The sequence below is a fragment of the Halichoerus grypus genome, chromosome 8 (genome assembly GCF_964656455.1).
Source record: "Halichoerus grypus chromosome 8, mHalGry1.hap1.1, whole genome shotgun sequence".
In the NCBI taxonomy this organism is placed as follows: domain Eukaryota; kingdom Metazoa; phylum Chordata; class Mammalia; order Carnivora; family Phocidae; genus Halichoerus; species Halichoerus grypus.
The window spans coordinates 8808262-8824823 of NC_135719.1; the positions used below are offsets into that span (position 1 = coordinate 8808262).

The 16562-nt window shown below is 41.8% G+C and overlaps 1 protein-coding gene across 1 annotated transcript in view; it reads right to left on the minus strand.

Moving 5' to 3' along the window:
- AGBL1 (AGBL carboxypeptidase 1) overlaps positions 1-16562 on the minus strand; it is a 706519-nt gene that overhangs the window by 301769 nt on the left and 388188 nt on the right. The window contains exon 19 of the mRNA XM_078078906.1: positions 10440-10616. Coding sequence (XP_077935032.1) covers positions 10440-10616 — 177 coding nt within the window. The remainder of the gene's footprint in view (positions 1-10439; positions 10617-16562) is intronic.

Genomic DNA, 16562 nt, shown 5'->3' on the forward strand with positions numbered 1-16562 from the left:
GAACTCCAGGGTGAGATTGAGAAATACGAAATAAGCTAGAAGTAGCACGAAAGCTAACTAGGATGAAAGAAAAATCAAGAACTCCCTGACCCTACCCGACTTTCAGACAAGTATCTTTTACTTTGCCAGGTGAGTTACCTTTTCCAATTTCACACACACACAAAAATAACTTGTGGATAATTCATATTCAACTCAACCAACAGTTAGCAAAGCCCTAAATTATCTCCTTCTGTGTGTTATTATAGCACCCAGTTGTTTTCATATTACTCTCTGCTGTTACTGCTGACTTAATTAACTGCCTTTCTGGCTGGACTATAAACCTGAGAGAGTAGGAAGCTGTCAATTCCACTCTGTCATATTTTTGGCACCTAACATATTGTCTGGATTTTTTTTTAATGTTTATTGAATGATGAATGAAAGAGAGAATGAATGAAGATGAATTGACCATGTGTCTGGCCTTCACTAAGTGTTTTTAGTTTTCTGTAAATATCCCCAGTCGCAAATTTCAACTTAAAGCAAAGTAGTTACCTAATAAATGTATGTTAATGAATCAATAAAACAGATATAAGTTTATATAAAAATAGCTAATGGTTCAAAGTATTCTAAAATGTTCTCTTCTCATTTACATTCAGGGAATACAGGCCTATAAAGAGAATTACTGCTTAGTTTTAAAAAACAGAAATCTCTGATTTCTGGTAGAGAATATTGGAAAATTGGCTGGAGGAATGATCTACCCTTCATAGTCAAGGAAGGTTGGGGGTCCACTCTATTTCATAGAGAAAATATCCCGTGGATAACTCTCATGAGCTGGACTCCGCCTTTCTCAGCTCACGTGTTCAGAGATGCTACTCCAAGGAACTCGGTCATGTAGCCAGAACCAAAGAAATGTATCTCAGGTTTGGCTGGTTGTTTTCCCCTATGATACAAGCTACATAAAACCCTGGATTAAATTAATCCTTTCTTTCGTTTTATATCCTTTCCTTTAGGGTAGTTGGTTGATTGCACTTACATTGATCACATGGGGAAAGTGAGATTTACAGAGATAAACCATCTTTTCTTCTTCTTGGTCCTTTGAAGCCAAATTATTTTTAAAGGATCAGAGGTCATTTGAGGCTCACTGGACTATGCCAAGGGCCAGATTCTGTCCTTATTTTTGATACAATGAACCATTTTCTACAATGGGCATTTAAAATTCACAGCTCCCAGAGCATTATTAATCCCAGGAAAGGCCCCTGCTGAAAATCCTATTAGCATCTCTGCCTCTTGATTTTTATTTAATTCCTTATAATATTCTACCATAATGCTGACATACATTATAGAACTGAGGGCTACTGAATGAGACAATTATTTCACTACATCATTAAGCCCGCAGTGAGTTAATAAATGGCTCCAAATGTGCTTTGAGATCATATACAAAGAGGTTTAAAAAAAAGAATACTAAGGCAACACTTGTTGAATCACAGTTAATAAGAAAGAAAAGGGTAGGGGCGCCTGCGTGGCTCAGTCGTTAAGCGTCTGCCTTCGGCTCAGGTCATGATCCCAGGGTCCTGGGATCGAGCCCCGCATCGGGCTCCCTGCTCTGCCAGGAGCCTGCTTCTCCCTCTCCCACTCCGCCTGCTTGTGTTCCCTCTCTAGCTGTATCTCTCTCTCTCTGTCAAATAAATAAAATAAAATCTTTAAAAAAAAAAAAAGAAAGAAAGAAAAGGGTATTGACGTGAATGGTTCAAATAGTGGCTCACACTAAAATGATAGATTAGGTCTGTGTTTCCTATTTGTATTTACAAAAGAATGAGTGGCATTCTGATGGCCAAACAGGCTTTTGGAAAATTGTCCTTCTCTTTTCAAAGCGCTAGAGAGGAGAAGGTTAGAGTGGAGAGATGTAGGGGGATGGTGGGGGAAAAAACAATACATTCATCTAGCATTAAAATGTTGGCACAGATCAACAGAATGTCTCATATTGAGGGTCACTTTCAATTTTTAAATCCCATTCACACAGAGCATCTCATTCTAGCTCACAAAAATTCTGGAAACAATGTCCTTGCCCCAATAAAAAAGGTAGAACTCCCCAGCTTCCCTTTCCTGAGCCCGTATCCTCTCTCACCTCCCTGCTGACCCAGGGTGCTCTAAGTCAGTGCTTCTCAGATTTCCCTAGGGACGTGGGTCACCTGAGGATCTTATTATTGAGGCAGTCCACGCAGCCTGAGATTCTGCATTTCTAACAAACCCCAGCTGAAGCGGATGCTACCTCTCCGTCAGAACCACCAGCTGTGAGCAGCATCATCCTGAAAAGATTAGTGTCCTACGTAATCACACAAAATTTAGATGGAAGGTACTCCAATATACACTTAATGAGATGTATCATTGTTCTTGTGCTCCTTGCTAAGCCGGCAGACGTAGTCAGGGAGTGACAGACTCTGTCTGATTTTCACAAAGTCAAGCCAAACACTTCTGGAGCTGAATTAAGAGTAGAAACCAAGAAGCTGTGAAGGGCCTTCTGGAGATCTTGGATTCAGTAAACTAAGGCATGAGCTCTTACTCAATTGGGGGGTCATCCAGCCTTTCAAGTATGTCTGAGACACTATACATTCTCTCCCCCAGAAAAATGTACACATAGGCCAACAAACAAGTTTGTATGTAATTATATCCTACACTCTTTTGTTCCATAAGCAATTTAAGAAATCTTGATCTGGGGATGTCCCAGGAGCTAGAAAAACAAATGAAGACATTTTAAAACTCTCACTGGTATACAGACAGTTTTTAAATACAAATCTTATGGGAGAGCTAAGCCAATAACCTAAAAGCACAGATGAAACACACACACACATGGGTGGGGGGAAGCAGAGAATTTGAGACTTTATGATTTTATGACAAAAGCCATGGAAAATTATCAATAGCCCAAAGGAGATCAGGAGCAAGCGAATAAAAACAGAAACTGCAAAAACTAGCAACCTACCCCATTTCTCAGTGACTGGCCCCTGGGTCACCAGAATCTGAATCTTCAAGGGTGCTCAATAAAATGCAGACTTCTGGGCCATAACCCAGATCACATGGAGACATGGTTCAGAAATCGGCATCATGTGAGACCCCTAGGTAATTCCTATGCACATTGAAGTTTGAGAAATACTATGCCTCAGATTACATTAATGAAATTAAGAGATTCCCTATCCCCCACTCCCATTCAGAGTTTTGAAAGAGTCATATTCTAATATGAGGCAGCCCGTAGGACAAAGAAATGGGTTCCAAGAGAACAGTGATCCAAAATATAGTCTTGAGTTGTGCTCATGATTAGAATAGGCTTTTAAGTTCAGCAACCTTTGGAGGAATTCAAATCTGTCTCCTGTCCTTACCTCCACTCTTTGTTCCTTCCTTCCCCTTCCCCTATACTCAGGCTCACAAATTCCCTTCCCTTTTCTAGGCCTCACACATAAATTGGCTATAATATGGGTTAGATTATGTAGGAAGTTTGTAGAATAAAGAGCAGACAGTAGAGGAAATGTCAAGGTAATACACACAGAAATGGCTTTGATATAACTAAATCTATAAATATTGGTATATGGATATGAGTCTCTTTTTATATAAAAGCCAAAATCTTTGGTTCTCAACCCTGGCTTCCTATTAAAGTGAATAAAATCACAGAGACCTGATCTCCAACCTCAACGGTTCTAATTAAGAAGGTATAATAAGACAATTATGGCTAAGAGTTGGGGGTCTAAGCATCTGTGTTTAAAATAAAAAAGAAAACCACCATTAAATATTCTCACATACAATCAATAATAAGACCAACAATAAAAGGTATTGAGTGTTTAGTATGAAAATAGTGCTGAATGTTTTATAGGCAGTAGCTAATTCAGTCTTTATAACATTTCCATAAATAGGAACTGTGAGGAACATCACTTTTACAACCCAAAGTCACAGAGGATAGGTAACTGTCTCAAGGTCATGACTGCTAAATGCAGAGCCCTCCTTGGAACTTTGACACAAGTGCCCACACTAAACAATAAGTTATACCCCCCCCATGAAGCCATCATTCAGAACCACTGGTATGTCTGTATGACCGTGTATATATGTGTGATATACACACACACGTGTGTGTGGTAGAGAGAGAAAGAATGTATGTGTATACCCTGAAAGAGAGGCAATTCTGGGGCTTAGGACACTTGGGGAAGAGAGGTGTTCTCAAATAAAGACCATGCCAGCCCAAGCAGCTGTTGAGAGTGATCATTCACTCATGGGCCAAGGAGAGAAGTCACCAGGAGGTGAAGTGAGCACGGAAAGCAACTAGGAGGTTGACTAATGCAAACTTAAGTTGACATTTTACTGAAGACTAGCTCCGCTTCCTCCACCTTCCCTGCTGATAGAAGCTACCACCGCACAGGTATCCCATCCCTCCAATTCCTCTTTGTTTACTCTGGGAAGGTTAAAAAAAAAAAAAAAAAAAAAAAAAAAAGAGCTCACAGTAGGATGAAGGCAGTGGAGGGATGTGAAGGATAGAACAAAAGTCTTCTGATAATTAGGTAATTGGTGCTAAGAAAAATATACCCAGAATGTGCCACAGAAGATTCTTTGGGGTTTCAGAATCAAGCCTGGTCACCCTGGTCTAGGTGATCCATAGCTGCTTAGATATCCCACAAAGGCAACCTTTCCCAAGCATGATTTTAGCAGAGACCCTTCCCATTTCTTCGTTCTAATTATGTCTTCCGATTATAAATAAGAAACATGTTGCTGCAGATCTACTTACTGACAGCCAAAAGCAGAAGCTAGGTCTCCTGTTTCCAAAGCCCAGGATTACTTTTACCAATGACATCCTACTAAGCAGAAAGCATGGGGGTAAAAGCAAAGATTCCAGTGCCAGACCTCCTGGGTTCAAATCCTGTTTCTAAAACATACTAGCTGTGTGACATTGAGCCAATTACTTAGCCTCTCCAAGTGTCTCCATTTGGAAAGTAAGAATGATGATGATGATGATGATGATGATGATGATGATGATAAAACCAATTTTAGAGTATTTTGGCATGTGGTAGCAAAGATGGAGTACTAAAATATATGAAAAAAGGCTTAACACACAGTAAGTCCCATAAATGTGTTTGTTATCATTATTGCTGCTTCAAGGTATTGTATATTATAATTCCCCAAGCAGCACTAATCAGCACTCATCATACATGGAATGACCCTCAAATTTGTCTTCCAGGATGTTCCAAGAAAATCTGAAATTTCTTATTTTCTTGATCAAGAGGTACAGTAAAAAGAAGAGTGACCATAATTTGTTCGGAGCTTCACAGCACGGCAATATGAAGACAGAAATAAAAACTTCTTTCGGGGGGCACCTGGGTGGTTCAGTTGGTTCAGTGTCTGACTCTTGGTTTCAGCTCAGGTCATGATCTCAGGGCCCTGGGATGGAGCCCTGTGTGGAGCCCCATGTCGGGCTCTGTGCTCTGCACTCAGCATGGAATCTGCTTGAGGATTCTCTCTCTCCAAGTCCCTCTGCCCCCCCCCCATTTCTTTCTCTCAAATAAATAATCTTTAAAAAAAAAAAAAAACTTCTTTTTGGTTCTTGGATCTGTATATTCTGTGCCTCCTTGCCTGACCCAGTGTACTGGGTTGAATGGCGTCCCCCCCCAAAATCCATGTCCTTCTCAGAACCTCAGGATGTGACCTGATCTGGAAATAGGGATGTTGCAGGTGTCATTAGTTAAGGTGAGGTCACAGTGGGGTATGGTGGGCCCTACATCCACTATGACTGGTGTCTTTATAAGAAGAGGAGAGACCAATAATATATAGAGTTATCAAATCACTATATTCTATACCTGAGACTAATGTAACATTGTGTGTCAACAGTACTTCAATAAAAAATAAACAAAAACAATGAACAAATAATCTTTTTAAGTGGGGGAAAGGTTGCACAAGGACAGTGGGATACAGGTGGAGAAGGCCATGCAATGACAAAAGTGGAGAAAGGAGTGCTGCATCTACCAGCCAAGACACACCAGAAGCTAAGAGAAAGGCATGGCGCAGTCTCCCCTGGAGCCTTTAGAAAGAACATAGTGTAGCCGGCACCCTGATTTCAGCCTTCTGGCCTCCAGCGCTGTGAAAGCATACATTTATGTAGTTTTAAGCCACCAAATGTGTGGTGATTTGGGATGGCAGCCACAGGAACCTCATACACCCAGCCTTCCTTCTGATGGAGCAGGAGGGAGGCAGAGGCCCTGCACTGAGGCCCTGCACTGAGCTGTGGTCTCCAGTTCTGCATGGGCTCACTTCCATGCAGCTAAGGATGCAGAGTGTGAAGAAGAGGACACTGGGAGCCCTGAAAGCCAAGTGAGATGACTCAGTTTCCTATATGAAATTCATCCCCATCAAACCATCTTCACTAGCTAAGCACTTCATTCCCCTGTCTCTTTCCTAATCCCAGCCTTTTTGACATACAGGTGTAAGCTGCTCTGCAGAAGGACTTTTGGGGAGCAATCCCCAGAACAGCACCTGTGAGTGGTGAAAAAAGCAGAAGTGGGCCAACAAGGACGCTGACCCACAGTACAATTGTGACAGAGGCCCTGGGTAATCCTCTGGAGCTGCAACGGCCCTGTGGAGTGTTTCCAACCAGGACTAGTAGGCCTAGCCTTTGTACCCACCTTAGACCCACCATTGGATGCATGATGCTCACACAAAGGAGCCATAGCTTTGGTCAAGGCTGCTTCTATCAGCTATAGACAAATTCTGGGGATGGACCCAGCTGTAAGCAGCTGGGAAATGAGCACCTTGGTCCTGGATCTAGCAGGTGCACTGCAGCATCTCCCCCCCAGCCCCCTTGTATGAGTGGCAGTCCTTATGTCAAATCATCATTTGTTATTAGAATGTGGCCATGTGAGAGTCCGCCTGGACTAGAATCTTCTTACTCTAGGAAAGAATCCACTCAAGGTATTGTATATTAGGTGCTCTCAAATCATGCAGATAGCGACAAATCAGAGAGGTCTCTGCGTTTCATTCTTACACACTTCCCTACACACATTTTCTATGACTACTCATTGCAATAACTCTAAAAATCTCCACTTGAAAGTGGCTTCTAATCGCATTTGGACCATGACAATTCCTCCTTTTTCTAGTGATCTATGGACAGAGAGGATAATCATCTGACTCTACATGGAAATTGCCACCCATTTGTTCATTTATTCATCCATTCATTTGCCAGCCATCACACAGATTCAACACTTCTTCTACGCTAAACAAGTACTGAGCATTCAAAAAATGAATGAGATTGTAAAAGGCCTTACCAGTCATGATAAATGAGCTGGCATTTCTCGAGACACAGTCAAGGATTATGGGCAATACTGTGACTTGAATAGGTTTGGGTTACTGAAAAACCCCTCTGTTGGTGATGGAGCCGATGGATTGCTGGAAGGTTCATGGAAGGCAGTGTGCAGATGATAGGGGGATTTATGTATCAGTTGAGACCTTCAGACCTCCCCTGAGTCACTCATCTTCTGTCCTTCCTCTGACTAAGACCCACTCTGCTCCCAAGTCAGCTGTACTACTAACGAGCATGTGGAGAGCCTGCTTGGGTGGGAGTACTCACATTGTCCTCCTGAGCCACAAGCAGCCTGTGGGGCCCAGTCACATGCCTTTGTATGTGCCCACACACCATGTATGTGACCCCAGGTCGCAAACACTCAGTGGGAGGCACACAGCTATCCACATAGACTGGACGCCTCTAGAAAAATGAGCCCCAAGAGGACGCGTGATTCCATTTTGGTTTTTCCCCTCAATAGCCTCAATAGCTTTGGGCCCGTCCCTAATAGGTAAAGTAAATCTCTCAGTGGGTGGGACTTCCATATTAAATACAAATTATGGATCTAAGTGTATAACCTAGCAGTAGAGACTATATTCCAAAGACACAAAAGGGAGAGAGTTCTTTTTTTTTTTAAATTAGCCAACTGTAGACTGGAAAATAGAAGAGAAAATATCATATTAATAATAATTATTCGAAGGTAATAGCTTATGTTCTTTAATGCAGTTCCAACATAAATGTCACTGTAAGAAATGATATTTCACTTCAATACTAACAAATCAGGTACTTAGTGTGCTGGGGGAGAAATGATTGGAACTACTTTAAAGCCACGTTAACCAGAGAAACTGCAAAAATATTTATATTCTTATGAAGGAAGGAAGGAATGCCCCTCGTGGGTGTACTTAAGTATCCTCCATCTTTTGGATAAATGGTAATGCTAAACAAAAAATGGAAAGATGACCTTAGAATAATAACCTCAGGACTCAATTGGGACTAAGCTTCTCAATGTATGAAAATCATTTGCAATATGTTCAGAATGGAAATTTCTATACTGCTTTATAGCTCATAGACTTCATTATACACCTCAAACAAAAATCACCAAAACACCCAACTCTGGGCTGGCTTCCTTCCCCTGGGGTGCCCCCCCAATATGTAAAATTATTCACCATCCTCTTACTCACTGTCTGCAATTCTGCTCAGTGACCTAACAATGTTTATAAGGACAGAAAAACAAAGGGAAAGAGAAAACCAATCCATTCGGAGAGGTGTTTCATATAGAGAATGGGATTGTTAAAGTAAAACCAGGTCTGGCACCATTAGGGCTTTCTCTAGCCAATTCCTTCTCCATCCTTTCCTACAAAGACCTCATGCAAAGACCATGTGGACAATTGCACAGGGCAAACACTGAGATGACACGTGAAAGCCATCCCATTGGGCAAGCTTCTTTCATTCTTTGTCATTTGTAACAGCCCCGGTGTTTGTTACATGGAAGATGGTGGGTGGGTAGGGGCCTGAACCTATGAGTTATTTAGTTTTCAAACCACAACTCTGGAGGACTTTGAGTTTCTAGTTGACTTATGGTGAATGGCATTGATGGTTATCTGACCGGAAGCTGTGAGCCTGAATTGGCGCTTGGAGAAACAAAGTCAATGAAAAGTCACCAATCCAATAGATCTGTGAAGGATGCATGCAGCTGTCCTTTAAACAAGCGACTGGCCCCTATCCATTAAGAGGCACACAGCTAGAGGGATGCAAGTCTATATCCATACAACCTTAAGAGTCACAATGTTCCAAACTTATTTTTCCCAATCCTATGGGTTTTGAATGCCAAGAGACTGACCCTATTCCTGATGATGTAACCTCCAAGTCTATTCCTATCTGCATTCTCTTTTGGCCTTTACAAAACTCTTGTGCAGCGGGGAGGAAAGGAATCTTTATGGATATCAATATCTGATACATGACACACAGGTTCATAGAGGTATGTGGCTTGCAGCATTGCTGATAAGTGGAAAAGGGAGGTCTGCTGGTGCCTGATCCCATGCCCCTCCAATGATCTCTATTTACTCTGCATCGACATTCACGTGGGTAAAATGGACTAATTCAATCTAATAATTTATTAATTCAGTAAGAGAACACTTATTTTTAGCAACTGCTTAAACAAATTGGCTATTTGACAGAATTAATAGGTCAAAGCTGGTGGTTCAGTAGCCCTGCATATCAAAAAAAACTCTTGGGCCAAGTGGGAAGCTAGATAATATTCATCACCTGTCACTCCCTATATTCCGTTTGATAGCTACCAGATTTTCACAAGCACAGGACCATGTAGATGCCAAGTGCTTCCTGGCTGTTCCAGGAGAATCAAAGCCAGCACGATGAGCTTTAATGCCGGTAAGGTCCAGGTATCCTTGGGGTTGAATGGAAGGCTGTCAGCTCGCCTAACAAATTTAAAAGAATCTATTACCATGGGACTACTGTCACAGTGTCCCTTATTTATGCTCCTCTAGTGGGGGAGTGGGAAGAACAGCTAGAAGAGCCTGCTACAGCAGCTCTCCAGCTGCTTGTGCAGTTAATACAGCTGTAGGAAGAACATGATTTAGACGAGCCTTTCCCTAGACACCAGAGCCTGAGTCCCAGATCCACTCACGCGGGGGAGATGCATGTCAGGTACTCACTTCTGTGTACTCTGGGGACGGCAGGGTAACAGAGAGCTGCTGATTTAGATAAGCATGTAAGATAGAGGATGTAGAGCCCACTATCTATGCACCAACCTATGGGCTTGATGATGCAAGAGGGGCTACTTGACTCGTGCAGAGGGTAACAGGCAATCCCCATGCATAGAACAGGGCTGGGCAGAGGTTCCATAAAAGCTGGGGGTCCATGTCTCAGGGAGGCTCCCTGCCACTTGTTGGCAAGGGCGGATGATTTGAGAAACCAAGTCAGCAGGAACGTACAAACTGCTTGCAGGATCAACACAGACAGTGCCGCCAATGAAGGCAATCATTGAGCGAGTTCTGCAAGATCAGGTCGCTGGGCCAGACTACCTGGAGACTTCTTCCACTCTCGGGAGAGAAAGAAGAAATGAGTGGTCTTTGATAGCCCCCCCCCATTACAGTAAATTGCTGCCGGACAGAAAGCATGCATATGCCGGAGCCCCACATACCTGATAGGGTCCCTGGTTGCAGCCACAGTAGCTGCTCTCCATGGTGTAGCTTCTGGACACCCCCATCTCTCTCCACACCACCACCCGGGCTGTGGAGGCTCGGGATTTCTCCACGAGGAAGCTGCAGCTGCTCATCGTGAATGCTGGGGCTAGCTTATCAAGGATTTTGGGAAGAGTCTACAATAAAAAATAAAACCATGATAAGTTGGGGATGTGCATCATAAAAAATAACATCTCAACATTTATTAAGTATCTCAGTATAACAAACACTTAATATATACTGCTGCAAATCTTACAACAACCCTAAACAATGGATACTAAGGGTTTGTTGCTTTTTGCTCTTAAATGAGGAAACTGAGACTTAGAAAAGCAAGAAAGAAATAGCATAAGTCCAACTACAAAGAGGCTGGAATGGGAGCCAAATGCCAACCTGGCCAACTCCAAAGACCACGATCTTTCAGTTCCATGTTTCGGCATCACTGTGGACGGATGTTGCATGTACATTCAGCCTCATACATTGCTGAATTGAATTCCATGGAAAGCCACAGATTTCATGGGGACTGAAATTTAGAGAGTGACTCCACCCAATCTCATGGTTTTCTAGCTCTAAGTCAAACTACAGACTATTCACTATCCCAGATAGACAAGTCATCGATAACCACTGAGGGTTGCATATGAAGTTTCCTAAAAGAGTATGACTGCCAAAATGAACTTTCTAGTCCCATCTTTTTTTTTTTTTTTTTATTTATTCATGACAGAGAGAAAGAGAGAATGCATATGCACGAGAGAGAGACAGACAGAGAAAGAGAGAGAGAGAGAAGTACACAAGCAGAGGAAGGGGCAGAGGTAGAGGAAGAAACAGGCTCCCCATGGAGCAGGGAGACCAACAGGGCTCAATCCCAGGACCCTGGGATCACGACCCCAGCTGAAGGCAGATGCTTAACCAACTGAGTCACCCAGGCGCCCCTCTAGTCTCATCTTGTGATCCATAAATCTGAGGCTGGACCGGTTACAAAACTCTTAAAAATACTCCCTCTGGGTTCTTTATATATATATATAATACATATATATATACATATATATATGTATATATATATAATATATTTAAGATTATATTTATTTATTTGAGAGAGATAGAGCATACAACAGAGAACAGGGGGAGGAGCAGAGGGAGAGGGACATAATTTCCAGCAGACTCTGACCTGAGTGCAGAGCCCATGATGTGGGGCCTGATCCGAGGACCCTAAGATCATGACCTGAGCCGAAACCGAGAGTTGGATGCTTAACCGACTAAGCCACCCAGGCGCTTCCCTCTCTGGGTTCTTCCATCCCACCATTTCCTAGAGTACAAAGGTTTTATGTGAGACCACTTAATCTATATTTAGAAAGCATCTGTAGATCCTTGCCACTCTCTGATTGACAGAGAGGGGGCTTCTAGTCACCAGAACTCCCCCATCCAAGAACGATGACTCAAGAACTGATAGCATATTAGGTCCTTGGGTTAGTGGAAATACTGGACCTAGATAGTCCCAAATTTCTGAGACATTAGCAAGAAGGGTTCTCTACTTCACTGTTCACAGAGTATCCACAAACTAGCACATAATATAAAATTATGTACATTCGATAACAAACAGTGAAACTTTAGACTTTTGGATAAATTGTGGGGAGAAGGTGGAGCAGCAGAATGAGAATATGAATTAAGAAATTATTTTTAAAGAAATGCAATTTTGTGGGAAGCCTGGGTGGCTCAGTCCATTAAGCATCTGCCTTCAGCTCAGGTCATGATCCCAGGGTCCTGGGATCAAGTCCTGCATCGGGCTCCTTGCTCAGCAGGGAGCCTGCTTCTCCCTCTGCCTGCCACTCCCCCTGCTTGTGCTCTCTCTCTCTCCCTCTCTCTCTCTGACAAATAAATTTAAAAAATCTTTAAAAAAAAGAAATGCAATTTTGTTAATTTCTAGAACATTGAGCAAATCTCTTAATATCCCTGGGTTCTTACTGTCCCCATGCTTAATATAACTTAATTACATTAATATAAAGATTAATACAATTATTAATTATATTATAAATTACCTATAATATATGTATATGTTAACATAATTATTCATATAATTTAGTATGATCTTTATGTTCCCACATAGCTTGCAGACCTACAGCATCATTTGAACATGGAAATTGAGTTGCTTAATGTCCTCACTTGAGTTTCCACAATTGCCCCCATAATTGATTTCATCTATCCACCCTTGTCCCTCTCTCCCTGTGATTCTTTCACCCCATTTTTCTCCTTCAAAAAGCTCATCACAATTAAAGTAAAATTAATGTTCATGTAATTAGCTGTTTATTTTCTATCTCTTCTGCAGCCCAGAAGTTCCATAAGGGCAGGTCTGTGTCTCATTTACAGGAAAATCTCTACACATAAAGATGTGCAGCTCATAGAGGGCACTCCATAATTATTTGCTGAAATAAACAGAATCTGCTAGTCCAGACCCTTAGAGGACTGCTTAGACATAAATATACTATTTATATATATACTATATGTAACATATATAGTGTGTATGTATATATACATATATATGTATATATAGCAACTAAAGTGATTATAATACTTGAAAATAGTTTTAATTTATCAATGTTTTACCTTGCTGTAAAAAGACTAATTGGACATTATTTAAATGATCTCTCCTTTCTTTCTTAAGTGAACCTGATTTTCTTAGCTCATATAGCCCCTATGCAAATGACCACATGTTCAATTTAATGGTGTGTATCTCAGAAAGCTCTACAAGCTATGATCCCATTATTGGAGCCTGGAGGATGTAGGATTTACAAGGTGTAGTTGGAGTATCTCTCCTACATGTCCATAGCAACAGTTTATCCACTCATTAAGTAATGGACTCCAAAACTACTACAGCATTGATTTAAAAAAAGTCCTGATTCTATTTCTCTTTTGATTTCACACAAATTGATCTATGTCAGAGTGAGAAATGAAGATAATGATAGCTCTAATAGCTGGAGATTATCTTGTTCCGTTTTGTAAATGAACAAGGAATAGATGAACTCTATATATGAATTGATCCCCTGGAGCCTAGTTTCAGTGCTCCCAGGGATCTCCCATCTTGGATGGAAAAAGACTTGGGACACTCAACTCTTTCCCTCCCACTTGCTCTGTGCCCTTAAACTTAATCTGGGTTTCCAAAACTTGAAAATTATAAGAGATACCCTTCCACTGAACACTTACTATGTATTTTATATGCATTAACTCTTTTAATCATCATAAGTCTTTGAACCAAGTTCTATTATTATCTGATAATATAGAGGCCTGATGACTATCTTTTCAATGGTCACAGAGCTAGTAAGGACAAATCCAGAATGTCAACCCAGATGTTCTAATATAGATCACATTAGCTTAGTTTAACCACTGCCAAGAACTACTTAAATAGGCATTATAATCCCATGGGCGTGTAAAGGAATACAAGGAACGGATGACATAATGTACACACAGAGCATGGCCCAGGAGCTGGTATCTAGCGTGGTCTCAACACAGACCCAGCAAGGATTAAAAGACTAGACATGAAGCAGCCCTGAGAATGAGTCTTCTGCACCCCATAAACACTGAATCCCATTTGTCCAGGAGCAGCTGGGTCAAGAGCAGCCTCAGCTCATGGGGGAAGGGATGATCCCGATTCATTAATTCTGGTTTTGAGGCACTCTGTAGAAGCCTGAGTTGCATTTCAATTCATCTGCTTTCTGCTGACTCTTCCAAGCCCTGTCTAGTTTCCCAAATTCACAGAAAATATTAACTCTCAAAGATGTGCTGACTATGAACTCACCAGACAGCTCCTAGCTCAGAGCTCATTTCCAGGGAGAGGCCATCTCTGGGGCTCTGGCTCCCCATGGTCAATCCTACAGAACTCAAATGTCTTCTCTTTTCTCCAAATTAAGCATGCGGCAAGGGCATGGTTGGGACTAGGGGCCAAAAGTATGAATTCTGGAGTCACACTCTGCGGTTTGACTTGGAGCAGGTCGTTTAACTCTGCTAACCCTCATTTTTGTCATCAAAGAAGTTGGGGGTAAGACTAGTCCCTACCTTGAGTGAGGGGGGAGGCAATCGGAACCCTCAGTAAATGTGCAGTGTTGTTATTGTGCTCTTCGGAGTGGGGTTTGCTGACGGGTGAAGGTTTAGAGGAGAGGGGAGTCATTCTGCTCAAATATTCAAACTTCCAAGATGGAAAAAACAGTTTTTCAAACCTCCCTTTGCATTGCAGTTTTCTCTTCTCTTCACTGAGACAATCCCCCTGTTTACCAAGCACCCAAGGAGGCCCATTCCTGCTCTGACTGCCTCTTTCATTCTGAACTGCAGAGCAGGAGACTCACAGTCTAGTTTCTGTCTCACAGAGCACACACTTTAGAAGACCACTGAGGTCAGAATCGGTGAACTCTGGTGCCGTCACCTAGGTCCCTATCCCAGCTCTTGCTACCTGTGGGACCTTTAGACATTTCAGCTCATCTCTGCATCTCCCCTCCCTCATGTGTGAAACAGGATGCTATTCAAAGTACCTGCTCACTCCACAAACATTGGTTAAGTGTATCCTATGGCTGCGCACTATTCAAGAATACGCAGTAGTTGGGAAGATTAAAAAAATTAAATGCACACGGGGTGCTCTGAACAGTGCCTGGCACATGCTCGGCCGTGTAAGTACTACCCACAGGTGTTATCTTTGCAACTGCTTACAAATGGAAATTTATGAAGAAGATCAATGTCGGGAAATGTCACTAGCAAGAGAGGCTTCCCAGGCAGAGGTGCCGAAGAACTGATTTCAAGCCACCTCTCCTCAATTCACTGTGATCCATAACTAGCGGTTAAAATTCTTTAAGGCTCAAGTTTTAATTATCACAGGATTCATGTCATTCTATTTCTTCAGATTTCTCTTGAAATCAAGCTTAATTAAAAATTATTCATGATATTTGATTTTTTTTTTTCAGGGAACGTCCTAACACCACTCATCCATATTTGCCCCTCAAACACTTGTCCATTGGGATCATCTACTCAACTCTGCGCCAATAGTTAATCAATCTTTTCTGTGTTACCTCCTAATATGTCCATTCTTGTGTTTATTATTCTGTCCTTCTAAGTTTCTGATAATCTGCCTCTCTCCCCAACTCTTATTTCTTAGAAGTCCATGCTGTGCTCAGCTTCATTACATAAATACCAAGGACAGTGCTTGGCACACGGTAGATAGCAAATGTTTACTTTTAAAAATATGTATATCAGCTTTATTGAGGTAAGTGAACAGTATGATGATTTTTAGGAAATGTATACAGTTTTGCAGCCATTATCAACAATCCAGTTTTCGAACACTTTCATCACCATACAAACATATCTTTCAAGCTCACTTCCAGTTGATCCTGCCCTCGGCAACCCCGATCTGCTGCTTTTTTTCTTTTTTTTTTTTTTTAAGATTTTATTTCTTTCTTTGACAGAGAGAGACAGCGAGAGATGGAACACAAGCAGGGGGAATGGGAGTGGGAGAGGGAGAAGCAGGCTTCCCGCAGAGCAGGGAGCCCGATGCAGGGCTCGATCCCAGGACCCTGGGATCATGACCTGAGCCAAGGCAGACGCTTAACGACTGAGCCACCCAGGCGCCCCTCTGATCTGCTTCTTAACTATAATTTTTGCCTTTTTTGGAAATGTCATGTAAATTAAACCATACATTTTTTGTTTGCCTCTGACTTCTTTTTAGGTTTACGTTGTTGTATGTAACAGTAGTTTGTCCCTTTTTATTGGGGGAGAAGCAGACTCCCCACTGAGCCAGGAGCCTGACGTGGGACTGGATCCCAGGACCTGGAGATCATGACCTGAGCCAAAGGCAGACACTTAACTATCTGAGCCACCAAGGTGCCCTAGATCTTTCCACCTTTCTTATAGAAGCATTCAAAACTACAACTTTTCTCTAAGCACTATTTTAACTATATACCATATATTTCAATATACTGTATTTTTATTTTTATTCAGTTTAGGACATTTTCTAATTTCCTTCTGATTTCTTCTTTGGCCCAGGAGTTATTTTGGAGTATGTTGTTTAATTTCCAAATATTCAAACATCTCCCAGAATCTTACAAAAGTTGATT